General features: G+C 32.4%; 1 protein-coding gene across 3 annotated transcripts in view; it reads left to right on the forward strand.

Moving 5' to 3' along the window:
- The window catches only part of FOXP2 (forkhead box P2), a 240,335-nt gene that overhangs the window by 6,499 nt on the left and 220,333 nt on the right, over positions 1-13,503 (forward strand). The window contains exon 3 of one of the 3 annotated variants that reach the window (XM_087429811.1): positions 9,391-9,439. The exons of the other annotated variants lie outside the window; for them this stretch is intronic. Coding sequence (XP_087285937.1) covers positions 9,391-9,439 — 49 coding nt within the window. The remainder of the gene's footprint in view (positions 1-9,390; positions 9,440-13,503) is intronic. 3 annotated transcript variants of the gene reach the window in all.

Consider the following 13,503-nt stretch of genomic DNA (forward strand, 5'->3'; position numbering starts at 1 on the left):
CTCCTGCAGTAACTCGATTTCACTGTTTGGTCTCTAGAGATTTTGCAAAATGTCAAGCTGTAGCTTGAAAAGGAAAAGTGAAATCTACTGGAAACTAATACTTATGACCATTTCATGCCTGATCTGCTTTGTGGTGTTGTTTAGAAGCTAGGGTGACGTTTATAATACAACAGGTAAAAGAAAAGATTGTTTAATGCATGTGAAAAATTGTAATGGCTCCTGTTGAGCATTTGTGCCCTATTCCATTTAAATAAATTTAGTTAATAGAAATATATCTGCTTCATGTTAGAGACTGCAATGTTTACATTGTTCAGGTGATCTGTGAATCCAGAAAGTAAAATGTCTCTTTTATTTCATATCAAATGAATAAAATCTAATTTAAACTCTGACAAATAAATATTTACCTGCCAAAAATCTAACCCTTTCATGGTTTTTCTAAAAGGATCAGATTTGTTTCTGAAAATTAAAATTAGTTGAAAAATTCTTGAAGCTCTTTCTCCAAAAGTATATCACGTGGAAGTATTGTTAATGTTGTATGTTCACTTCTCAAATATACCACCATTTAAAATATTAATTCACTTCTGTAGATGGCCAAATTTAGTATTAGTTTATATTTTTGGTAGTCTTGGAGAATAATCTAAGGAAGCAACTGTACTGGTTCTCTAGGTATAAATGTGCCTTAAAAGATTCTTAATGTAATATTTCAGATAGATAAAGCAGCTAACATTAAAGTTGCTCTTAAAAATATATATATGTACTTTGACTACGGATATATACATATATGAGATCCAATTGTTGGTTGACAATTAAAAGCAAATAGATTTCCTGGTATTAAAACTATTTCATTAATATTTAAATGCTCATTCCCAATTTAAAGAATAGGTTATGTGAACATTAGTAATTAATGTTTATAAAATATCCAGAAATTTGTAATCTGCTGCTAAAGTGTTAGGCTGCTAATTTCTTAAATTCATCTGGCCAAAGAGGAATTACTATTTAAAACGTAAGGTGATAGTCATGATGTGGCTACGTTGTATTGGGGGGAAAAAAAGTCCTTGTATCCTTGTGTTGAAATGGCTCATGGAGACACAAATGTACTCTGTTATTGCTGTATTTTGATTTAGTGAATGAACCATTCCCATCTTGAGGCAGTTGTGCAGTTTTTCGTTTCTCTTTTTTCATTCGCAACATTTCAGTGTTGTCTAGTAGATGTACTTGCCGTAAAATCATTATTGAATAATCTTCCAGGAAATCAAATTAACTGATCTCCATTTTGGGCTCAAAAATGTTAAAAGCAAATCTCTATCTGTTGTTTTATAAGGAAAAAGAAACAAGGAGTAAATAACTGAGATTAATGAGAAATCCTCATTTTTGTTCTGGGTTTATATAATGCTTCTAAATTCAGATTGTTTTTTTGGCTCTCATTTTTAATAGTCCACTCAATTTTAGTATATTTCTGACCCCACCCCTTTTAATGTGTGTGTGAGAGTTTAAGGTGCAGAAATTTGGTTGATACACCATGTGGATACTTAATAGTAAATTTAACCTTCTTAAAGCAAAATAAAAGTATGAAGAAACAAGGAATAGATATACAAATGCAACAACTGAAGGAACTAATCATCATTCTTTTAGTACTTTGCTTTAACTATTATGTGAAATGTATGTGAATATATTATAAATGATACAAAAATACATTACAATTAAATACATGTACACTGGTTTCTAATTTGAAACCAATACAAGCAACTCTATAATGAATGCTTAAAATGGCATTTTACAAAAGCAGTGCCAAAACGCACTCCCTGGCGTTCAGGGGCATGACATACTTTACATCTAACTAGCTACTGCAAGGAAGGGCCCTGTGGGGCTGTATCAAGTTTCCCATTGATTTCAGTGGACAATACGTATTACTGGCTTTTTTCGTCATATGTGGATAACCTCTCATGAAAACATCTTTACAATAAATTTTTTAAATGCTTACATTCTCCTTTACAAACTTATGTGGTTGATGATAAATAGTAGCAAATTATTATTCAAAATCATTACAAATGACTGAATGCAACAATTGAAGTGGCATTTTTAAAATATTTTTTCACCTTGTGCTAAAACATAACTAATGTGAGATAATTACTTTTATGTACTATATTAGAAAAATGAACAATGCAGAAGCAAGATACCATGTGAAATGCTTCATGATAATTTTAGGTGATTGTCATTAGGAAAAAAAGGTTATAATGTGGTTTTCTAATTTTTCAAAAATATATATTTCCCATTTATGAAAATATGTGCTAATATAGTCAATAATAGAAAAATTAAATTTTCATAAAATTTTACCTGCATGTTGCACCTGCATTAAGTCAGTACTTCGAAATCATTCTATGTCATTTTAACACTAAGATATTTTTTCCTAATTTGTATTGTTTGTGTAGTGCGATATGAAGGTAAGGGTAGTAAAGATAATTTATAGTAAACACCTGACCAGATATAGTTTTATTTTGTAATTTTCCTTTTCTTATAGTAGAGCAGCCTGTTTTGTTAAGAAAAAAATTAGGACGTGTAAAACAACTTTTCGGTTAAAAGCCATATTTAATTGGTACTGCCAAATTTTAATGCCTTCCACAAATGTATATTTGCTGTATCACAAATTTTATAGAAAACTTATGGATTGGTTTTCTGATGTTGGTGCTCAATTCTTAGAAATTAATTATAATATTATTAATAATAAAATACAAATGTCGTTCTTTTCAATTAATATATACATTTGGAAGAAAAAATTTTCTGCTACCCCTTGAAATTTCACGTGGCCCATGGACAATCCACTCCTTCTCCTTCTCACTACAGTGTCCAAAAATGTCCCACTTCATATACAAAACTCTGCTCTGTAACTGAACAAATGCTCTTGTAATGCTCTCATAACCGGTTGCCTTAACTCGAATTGTGAATACAGATTTGGAAATTGGTATCTATTCATTCACTAGGCTTAACAATTATGAATCAGTCACTTCACTAATTGTTGAAAAGAAAAAGTTCATGAAAATATTTTCCCAGCTTTCAGTATAAAGATATTCATGCCGTGACAGAGGTGGATGTGCTGTGAGGGCTCGGAGAAGAGGAGGGAATGATTCAGCCAGCCTAGCTTGTCAGGGAAGATTTTAGGAAGGACATTTTAATTGGGTCATGAAGATAAAGGGGGATCAATGGGGAGAGAAAGGGGAAAAGGGTACACAAAGACAAGAAGGTATAAAAACGCACAGAATAATGGGAACCATTTGGTATTTTGATGCACCTCATGCAAACACTATTTGGGAGATTAATTGGAGTTGAGATTGGAATGGTAGGTAGGGAAGATCTAGATTCTAGAGGACCTTGTTTGTTATGCTGAGAAGTTTTGACTTTTATTCTTAGATGTTGGGCAGCCACTGAAGATTTTTTCGGTTAGAAACATAGTGGCAGATTTATATTTTAGAAAGACAACTTGATCACAGTGTGGCCTAGGTACTGATAGTGCAGAAAAAGAAAAGGAGACAATTTTAAGATGTGAAAGTCAATAATACTTGGATTGAGTATGGGCTGTGAAGCATTGGGAAAAATTAAAATACAAGGCTGGTGTTTTGAAAAGTGATTAAGAGAATCAAACTACTGGAGTTCAATACTAGTTATTAGCTATGTGGTCTTGGGCTAATCACTTAACCTAAGGATCCAGTTCTTTATGAACTAGAAGTAAAAATAACTAATAGGATTGTTTTAGGAGTGAATAAAATTATGCTTATAAAATGCTTAGCACATTTATTAATTTATTCAACAAGTATTTTTTGAGTACCTACTATTTTTAGGCACTTTGCTAGCAGATAAAATATTGAGCAAAAAGTGATATGGTTCTTGCCTTCATTAAGCTTATTATCTAGCAGGGGATACAGACCCCAATCAAATAATCACATATGTAAATGTAAAACTGTAACGGTGACAAGTACTTCAAAGGAGATGTGAATGTTACTTTGAGAGCGTAAAATAGAGACAGTGCTGGTGGTGAAGTGGTCAAGGAAGCCTTCAGGATTTGAATAATGAGTAGAAGTTAATCAGATAAAAATAGGAGTGGAAAGGGCATTTCTGTACTCTGTCATATAATAAACATACCTAAATAGTAGCCAGTAATTAGAAAATGTACACTCGTTATTTTGATTAGCTTTAGTTTATCACTTTATTTCCTATACCCTTGTAGCAGGAATTGATACATTAGGATAGCTTCTACAAATGGTCCTTACACTTAGACTGGTAAATCAAAGAAAACTGGTTTTATGGAAACACGCCCATTCTTTACTTACATTGTAATGCTATGCATTCAATCTTCAATTTATTAACCATTTTTATTCAACATTTATCTCTCATATGACATTTACTGTTCGTGGACTGATAGTATCTTATTGTGGTTGATTTTCAGTATTTTTTGACACATACTGCATTGTTACTATAAGTGGTTTGTGTGTGATTTGAGTGTTTCTTCATTGTCATCCAAATTTCCTATATCATGTGTTATTATGAGATGTAGGATATGACATTAAAATATACCTTTGTAGCTTTTAAGAATATTTATATTATTTGGGCAGCAAATTTTCACCAGTCTACCAACTGTATGTGGAAGAGGAGGTGACTTAGATGATCATGACTTTTCTTAATAGTTTGCTGTTATTATGGGAGCATTACTTCTCCTTTGTTAAGAAACCACATCTGCAACAACTGATTGCACTTCTTTCAACCAGGCATCTTGTGTAATATGGGGATAAGATAGACCCTATTTCACAGGAGAAAGAGGATTCTCTTGTGAGGATTAAATGAATTTTAATAGATTAGAAGAGTGTCGTATATATGATAAGTGCTCAATAAAAATTAGCTGTAAGAATTATTAACAGGTAATAAAAATGTCTTTTTCTTATATTGTCCTTACATAGTTAAATGTGCAAGTGCCCCAGTCAAACTGCCCAAAGGAAGAGAAGGAGGACCCTTAACATCTCACTCCCATGACCCTATAGACTGATAGACCATGAGCCCAGGCCTGCTCTTGTGGAGCCTTCGAGATTCTGTAGATACTCCAGATCTGCTTAGTCCCATTCTGTAGCCACTAACCAACCACAAGTGGTTATTGAGCGCCTGAAAGTGGCTATTCTGAGGTAAGATGTGCCATAAGTGTAAAATACACACTGGATTTAGAAGACATGGTACAAAAGGGGGAATGTAAAATATCTCACTAATAATTTTTACACTGATACCTGTTAAAATGATAATATTTTGGAATATATTGGGTTAAATAAAATGTATTACTAAAGTCAATTTCACGTGTTTCTTTTTACCTTTTTTAATGTGGCTACCACAGCACTTGGAATTACATATGTGGTTCACATTATGTTTCTGTTAGGCGTCACTAGTCTACAAGGCCCTGGAGTGCCAAGTCTGAGGCATTGTAGCTTCATTTGGGCCTAGAATTAATTATCTTATATTCTAGTTATGTATGGCTCTACCAGAAATTTTATGTACAATCCCCAACCAAGCCTCTGAAGTGGCCCCAAGTTAGAAGGTGTTTTGTTGACTCTTCCGTTCTGCATGTCTCCAATAAAACAAAAGGAGGGCCTCTTGAAAAGTACTGATAGGCATCATCCATCAGGTGCTAGTGCTGTATTTTAGTAATAGGGTGTATGTTAGGGAGTGTCATGAGTTTTCAAACCATGATATTCATGTATCTACTTAATCCAGAGACAGGAGAAAAGCCATATGCCTATATTTAAAGTCATATTATCCTATGGATAAGCTTGAATGGAAATATTTAATTTGTGAAATATAAATATATTCATTACTACAGCTAGTTTTGAAACAGAGAGAGGTATAAAAATTGAATACATGGATGTTTTGTTGGTCAAATAACTTCACTATGTAGGATTTTTTCCACTCATATCACTTAACTCATTTCAAAGAGAAAGTTGCTGAAGAATAATTTAAATTTAAAAACTGTGCACACAAAAAATAAATGTCTTAAAGACATGTCTTTAATAAAAAATGAACTTAGATATTGCTCTTTATAATTCTGGTCTCAGATGCCCAATATAAAATATAATACTTAACCATCAAACAACACCCTTTGTAGCCTAATGAGTTGCTACCCATTTACTACCAGAGTATTAGAATAGTGAATATAGCTTGACTTTAAAACACAAAAGCAGATGTTCATGCAATGTGAAGAAGAGATGTTGTTTGATTTCTTTTTTTAAAGTGAAAATAGTTGAAGAAATCTTAGAAGTGAATATGTAATTATTTCAGAAAAAATAATACTTTTAAAGAAACAAAATATCGTGGTAAAAATTAATTTAGTCTGTTTGTGTGTAAGTTCATATAAATTGGAGATCCAGTCTCTTATCTTGTATTAAATTTTTCTTATACTAATATGACCTTGGAAAAGTCAATTTGTTTCTCTGGACCTCAGTTTTCTCACATGCAAAATGCATAGGGTGGATTGAAAAATTCCTCCCACCTTCAAAATTCCAAAATTTCATGACTCTACTATGTTGGATATGCTGTTGTAAAAGTATTTCAGTCTCATTGTGTGAACTAACGCACGTTACATAATCTTCCGGAGCTTCAGTTTTTTCATCTATAAAGCAGCTAAAGCTTCATATATTTTGGGGGTTGGAACTGCGTACAAATCGTCCTCAAATTCAGAGACCTCTAGTTGATTTATCACTAATTCCAATGATTTATGAAGAAAAATGCCACTCTAATGACATGATCATGGTATTCAAATTTAGATGTGATATTTTGACAACAATAAACATCACTGTGTTACTATCTAAATTATCTTAAAATATTATTTTGTAATACTAGCTTTATAGTTTGCTTTTGGTTAGGAATATCCAGTAAAGATTATTTTTTTCACAATAAATAGATGCTCTCACCTCCAACATTACCTACAATATTTAGAAACCTATACTCAAGTAATTATAATAAGAGAAACTCATATTCATATGTCTTTTAATGGTTTATAGGATAACTTCTAATACATTGATCTAATAAAATGTTTTGGACAGTTCTGTGAACAGTTCTGTGAACATTATTAGGATCCCCATTTTGTGGACGAGAGTATTGAGACTCAAAGATTAAACCACCTGTCCAAAATCTCATAGCTAGTAAGACTCAAGCTCATGCTTTCCAACCCTAAATCCTATATCCTTTAAAAGGCAGTACCTTCCCATCATTGATATTTCATAGATAGTGTTCATAGTTACTTAAATAATTGAGACATTTATTTATGATGAATATAGTTTTCTCAGTAACATTCCGTCACTGTGATTGAGACATAGCTCCCTTTTGGGAAACACTATAGTACATGAATGAAGCCTTTAAATTTCATTTCTATATAGCCAGCCACTTCACCTGTTTCTATTTTCTACCTCATACTATGGAAACTACTTGTTCCTGAAGTCCTTATTGTATTTTTATTAAGTGATTTCAGAGTTTTAAAGTTATTGGCTTAGTGTTAGATATTTTGTATGATGAGGGATGTTCAGAGATCAGAAAATGACTCTTTTCAGTAAATCTATTTTAAAAGTCTTCATAGAACTATCTAAATTATTATGTTTACTTAAATTTGGTATTATTTTATATGGCTTGAAATAAGTGATCCACCAATGGAGATTTGGAAATATTTAATATAGAAATCTTATAATATTTATTTAATGAGTTTGCCATGCATCATTCATGGCTGTTCTACAGAGACTAAGCTTGATGGCCCACTATACACCTCTACTACCTATGCTAACAAGCAACAGTAATGATTACAATCATTTATCAAAATTTTCACTTAATGGAAGTGCTTCAAATAAGAACTTTGACTACCTGAAGTTCCCAAAATTGAAGTGTTCGAACATCACAATATATCAAGCTTATTAAATGATGTTCCCATTACAAAGTTATTATTTCAAGATATAGTCTAGTATGGAATACAACTAAAGAGAGTGATAATGATATGTGTCTAATATGTGTCAAACAATTCTAAAAAATGTTTTAGAAGAAGCAAGAATAAAATAGCAGTAAAAAATATAAGTAACACCTCATTGTAAAAGAGAATTAATTTAAGAAGAAAGAATGGAAGGAGGAAAAAAAGGAAAGAAAGATGTTAAGGCAAAGTACAGAGACTTGGGCAGGTTACTGGCCAAAAATAAAATCTATGATTTTATTAACCCTAACTCCAACCAATATCCTGGTCTTTATCTATGTGTGTATAAGCAGTAAAACTAGTCATTGTGATAGTTACAATAATGGTTAAATAAAGAACTGAGATGTGCACTCCTTGTATTTTAGCTCGAGAATCACCAATAATTTTAAATAGGTAATCACAGTTTTAAAGAAAATGGCTGCCATCACTTGAGTCTTTATGATCATGCGTGCATCTCCTTGGAACATATTCTATCCAAATAAACAATGTAGTTCTTTAAAAATTGTGATAATGTATGAGATACTACTGTATACTCACTACACACACACTTAGTAGAATAGCTATAATAAAAAAGATAATAACAAGTGTTTACAAGGATAAGAAGAAATAAGAACCCTCACACAGTTTTGGTGGGAGTGTAAAATGGTTCATTCACTTTGGAAAACAATTTGGCAGTTTCTCAGAAAGTTAAGCATACATTTACTATACGACCCAGCGATTTCACTCCAATATATCTACCCAAGAGGAATGAAAACATATGTACACACAAAGACATTTATGCATATATCTATAGCAGCATTATTTATAATAGCCAAAAAGTGAGATCAACGCAAATGTTCATCAACTGGTAAATGGATAAATATTACATAACTGGAATGCTATTCAGCAATAAAAAGGAATGAAGTATTGATATATGCTGCAACGTAGATAGACCTCAAAAACGTTTTGCTAAGTGAAAGAAGTCAGATATTTTATAATTCAATTTATATGAAATTTCCAAAAAATGCAAATTGATATAAACAGAGAGTAAATTAGTGGTTGCCTGAGGCCAGAGATAGGAAAGAGATGTGACTGCAAGTGGGCAAGAGGAATTTTTTGGAGTGATAGAAATGTTCTGAAGTTGGATTGTGATAATGGTTGCATAACTCTAAATTTTCTAAAAACACTGAATTGTACACTTATAGTGGGTGAATTTAATGATGTGTAAATTATACCTTAATATAGCTATTAAAAAAAAAAGAGATCAAAACAGTGGTAACCCCATTCCATAGTTCTTTTTTAAGTCTTTGGGACCAAAGATGGAATTGGCACTTGCAGTGCATGCAGCTAGTGACATTTTATGTAAGTGAGTTAAAGCAGAGGGAGGGAAAACTTCAATTCCGAGTGTAAAAAATTCCCAGTAAGAATATCAGAAGAGCAAAGAGCTGCCTTGATGATAGTCCTTTGATGATAGCTCATTCCGTGATTCATACCAACATCCTTATTATAGGTCAGATGATGCAATGAATGTCATGTGATCAGTAAAGTACACATGCTGTCCAATTTTTGAAAATTTCCAAAATGATTTCAAGCAGGTCATATATTTTCTGGGTAAACACTTCGTAGACAAAATATGCATTGCCTCACAATATTTGCAGACAATTCTCATAGATCTATAATAATAAAGAATAGTAAATAGTAAAATTAAGAAATTTTCTGTTTTGTATTATTCATTTTTTACTCATGTTTTGTATCCCTAGCTAGAATGTAAGATGTTTGAGGCCAGCACTCAAGCATATATCATTTACCTTTGTATCCTTAAAACAACCTAGTGTCACTATAAATGCAAGTGGTCACCCTATGTATAGTAGATGCTGAATAGTGATTGTTAAACAAATATGAGATGCTCTCTATGCCTGACTCTGACTCTCACTTCAGCATCTCTCTCAAATCCAAGGAAGAGACAGGCAAAGGCTGAAAAACAGAGCATTTAATCTGCTCATGGATTTAGGAGCTGGCAAAACATGGACTGATATCTGATAATACTGTGTCAAGTTGAGCTTCTCAGTTCTTGAAATCACCACCCTTTAGAGCACTTGGTTATAAAGAATACACTTAGTATTCTACTAAACTCCTCTCAGCCATGTTAATAATTTCTCCTTCTCAAGGTTGGTCCTACCCATTCTTTCTCACTGGTATAACTTTGTTCACTGGCATATGAATTATTTTCTAAAAGAATTAATGTGTTTTAATGCAATCTTGCAAGTACTGACTTCTCCAGGATGCATCATATTATACTTAAATTAATTGCATGAACAATTTTTGAACTGAGAATAAGCACTCAAAATATATTTATAACTAGTAAATATATATTATTTATTTTTAAGATTGATGACTTTATCTGTATATTTCAAATTCTCTACAACTATTACTTTTACAATCAGGAAAATAGACATTTAAAATAATCAATTTAGTCTATATGGTTAACATGTACTGCATGACTACAGTTAATACTTTGAAAATTTTACAAAACAAAGAATGAGAAAACTATGTTAACAATGGTTACCTCTGGGTAACCAAGCTAGGGGTAATTTGCTTCTTCTTCTACATTTTTGTATTTCTACAATTACCATGTATTCTTTATTTTAGAGAAAATTACATGTAATTTAAAAGAAGAAAAGAGTGTATTCCACTGGAAGCTCAATTAGCACATAGAAAACAAATTTCCATTTTTTGGAGCCAGTGGCTTCTTTTTTCTATTCAGCTATTTCAATTAATATAAAAGCTCTTTTAGCTCACTCAAAAGTGTAAGAATTGCTAAAATTTATACCTCATACATTTCTATAGCTATGAAAATCCCACCAACGGCGTCTTTGGGGATCAAATATTATTTAGCTGACACTGCTGTCCTTTGGATTATCTGTGTACTTGTTAACTAAGGCAAGCCTTTGGCATTTCTCACAACTATTTGAAGAACTGAAGAAGCTTATTAAGAAAATGAGTTTGTGCTTTTTTATTCTCTGTAAATAACAAGAGATTTGCTGTAGGCGTCAAGCCTTAAAAGCGTTATGGTGACCCTTTTCTACACAAGACATAAATTGTCCTTCAACGGTACATAACTTAGGATCAATTCCAACTTCACAATTCATTTCCTTTTATGTCTGTTTTTAGTGTGTTGTGTTTCTAATTGAGAGTCCAAATTTTGATTTTATTTAAAATCAAACAATGTAGACCAAACAGCTGAGTTGTTCCAAAGCCAAAACTGTGTTTTATGTCCTACTTTCTGGGTTATCAACTAGTTTTCAACTATGTAAATGGTCTTCTAAAAATGACAGAAAAATTGCAGATTATATAGATCAAGATAAAGTATCAAAATAATAAGCCCCATTTAATCATGTGAATTTTGTTGAAAATCTTGTTAATAAAATATCAGAGTTTCTAATTTAAGCCTTACATTATTATATAAGATTATACAAAAACTGTAATGGTTTATATGACCCTAATCCTGTTGTTCTTAGTGCTTATGTATGTAGCTATGTATTAATAATTCTCAGAAAGTTTAAGAATTTCCTTCAGAAAACAAACCCTATTTAAGTGCATAATACTCCATCAAAATATTAAGAAGTTTTTTCCTTCTCCTTTTCTAAACACTAGTCCCACTCAATTGTAGAAAACTACATGTGTGAAAAATGCAGTAGCCAATTTGGTATTGTAATTAGAAATTCACATTCCATACTGACCTACAATATTTCCTGAATTAGTGTCAATATGTAATGCAATGAATTTAACTAGATTTTTGGCCTTTTTTAAATTAAGAAGAAATAAACCATAAGTTTAATATTTCTAAGACCACTTTTAGCATCGTTTTAAAATGTGTAGATTTTCATCATAAACATTTTTATTTCCAGATTTCTTCAGATGATGTCGAGTTTTATAGACATTGATAATTTAATTGTAATTCTAAAATCCCTGCGGGACAGGATTAGAAATGTTGTTATATCATCAAGCTCTTTAGTAAGATTCACATTTGCCTCTGAGTTAATTTTCGTAATTTTACTACCATAATTAAATATAGTATATATCTTTATGATTCATTCATTTAACAAACATTTATTAAATAGTGTTTCTGACACTGTTCAGGAGCTTATGTATGGAGAGCAAATAAAACAACAAAAATATCTCCACTCTTGCAGCTTATAATCTAGTAATAGTAAATACATGAAAATGAGTCTTTTCTTAAAATAAAATAACAAGAGGAGTGAACAATAAAACTGAGGCTATAATTGAAAAAAAAACTCTACTTATTTTTATATAGCCATTCTTTGTATTCTCTTTAAATAAACAAAGATTGAGATAGTTCTCTTTAAAACATAGCTCCCGTTCAGATATGCCAGTAAATAGATCCAAAGTAAAACAAAAATTGATTTAACAGCAGTGTTCTAATTTTATACTCTTATATTCCCTGCAGTGTTTTTGGTTCATCTCTGTTTAGATATCTTCCAGCCTGTCAAACTCAACATGTCCCCAATGGAGTCATCATTCTTTCATCCAAGTAACTTCTCTTCCATTGTTTCCTATCTTTTTAAATGGCACTTTAGTCCACTCCACTAATGAAGGGAGAAATCTAGAATTCTTGTCCCCTCGCTCTTCCTCTTCTCCAAATCCAATTTATTGTCAATCATTTTCAATTCTACTTTCTAAGTATCTTTTGATTTTGTCTGCTTCCCACTGCCCCAGTTACCATCACCTAGTCTACCTCCTTCTCTTATGTAATGGCATCAACGCCCTTTCCCATCTAGTTTTCCTTGTATAGCCAGATTATATTTTTGAAATCCAAATTTGACCATGTCATTTCCCTTTACTCCTGGTGCTTCCTTTTGATACTTGGAGTAAGGTTCATCATGCACGACAAAGCTTATGAAACTCCCCATGACTGGGCCTCTCCTGACCTTCCTCTCTCCTGCCTCATTTCTCCCTTATCTTGCCCCGTGCTCTCACTGCTCCAGCCACAGTGAACCTCTTTCTGCAATCTCAGTTAACCAAGCTCTCTCTTGCCTCCCTCAGCTGGTGTAGCAAGCTGTTCTCTGCCTGGATCACATGCACACCACACTAAAATTTTCCTCCTATATCCCAGCCTCCAACCCTTCATCCTTGACCAGTGGAATTCCTACTCATCTTTCAAATCTGAGATTTAAAGTCATTTCAGGGAGTCCTTATCCACCTGCCTCCCACACACACACAAAAACACACCCACTTGAGTAGATTTCCCCTTTAATAACATTCAGGACATATGATTATTTGTTTCACATCCATTTACTGTGGTAAGGACCATTTCTGTGAATCCTATTACAGGGTTTTGGACATGGTAGATGCACAATAAATTTTGTTGAATGCAAATTAATGAATGTATCTGAGAGCTGGAATGAAACTTGTCCGAGTGATTTCCAGCAGATGAAAAAAATTTTTTTTAAGTAGGTTAATCTTCATGAAGTGTTCCATAAGAATGTATTTAATCTGTTCACTGTTGCTTATAGATTGAGTATTAA

The sequence above is a fragment of the Ceratotherium simum genome, chromosome 1 (genome assembly GCF_057802395.1).
Source record: "Ceratotherium simum simum isolate JZ-2026a chromosome 1, ASM5780239v1, whole genome shotgun sequence".
In the NCBI taxonomy this organism is placed as follows: domain Eukaryota; kingdom Metazoa; phylum Chordata; class Mammalia; order Perissodactyla; family Rhinocerotidae; genus Ceratotherium; species Ceratotherium simum.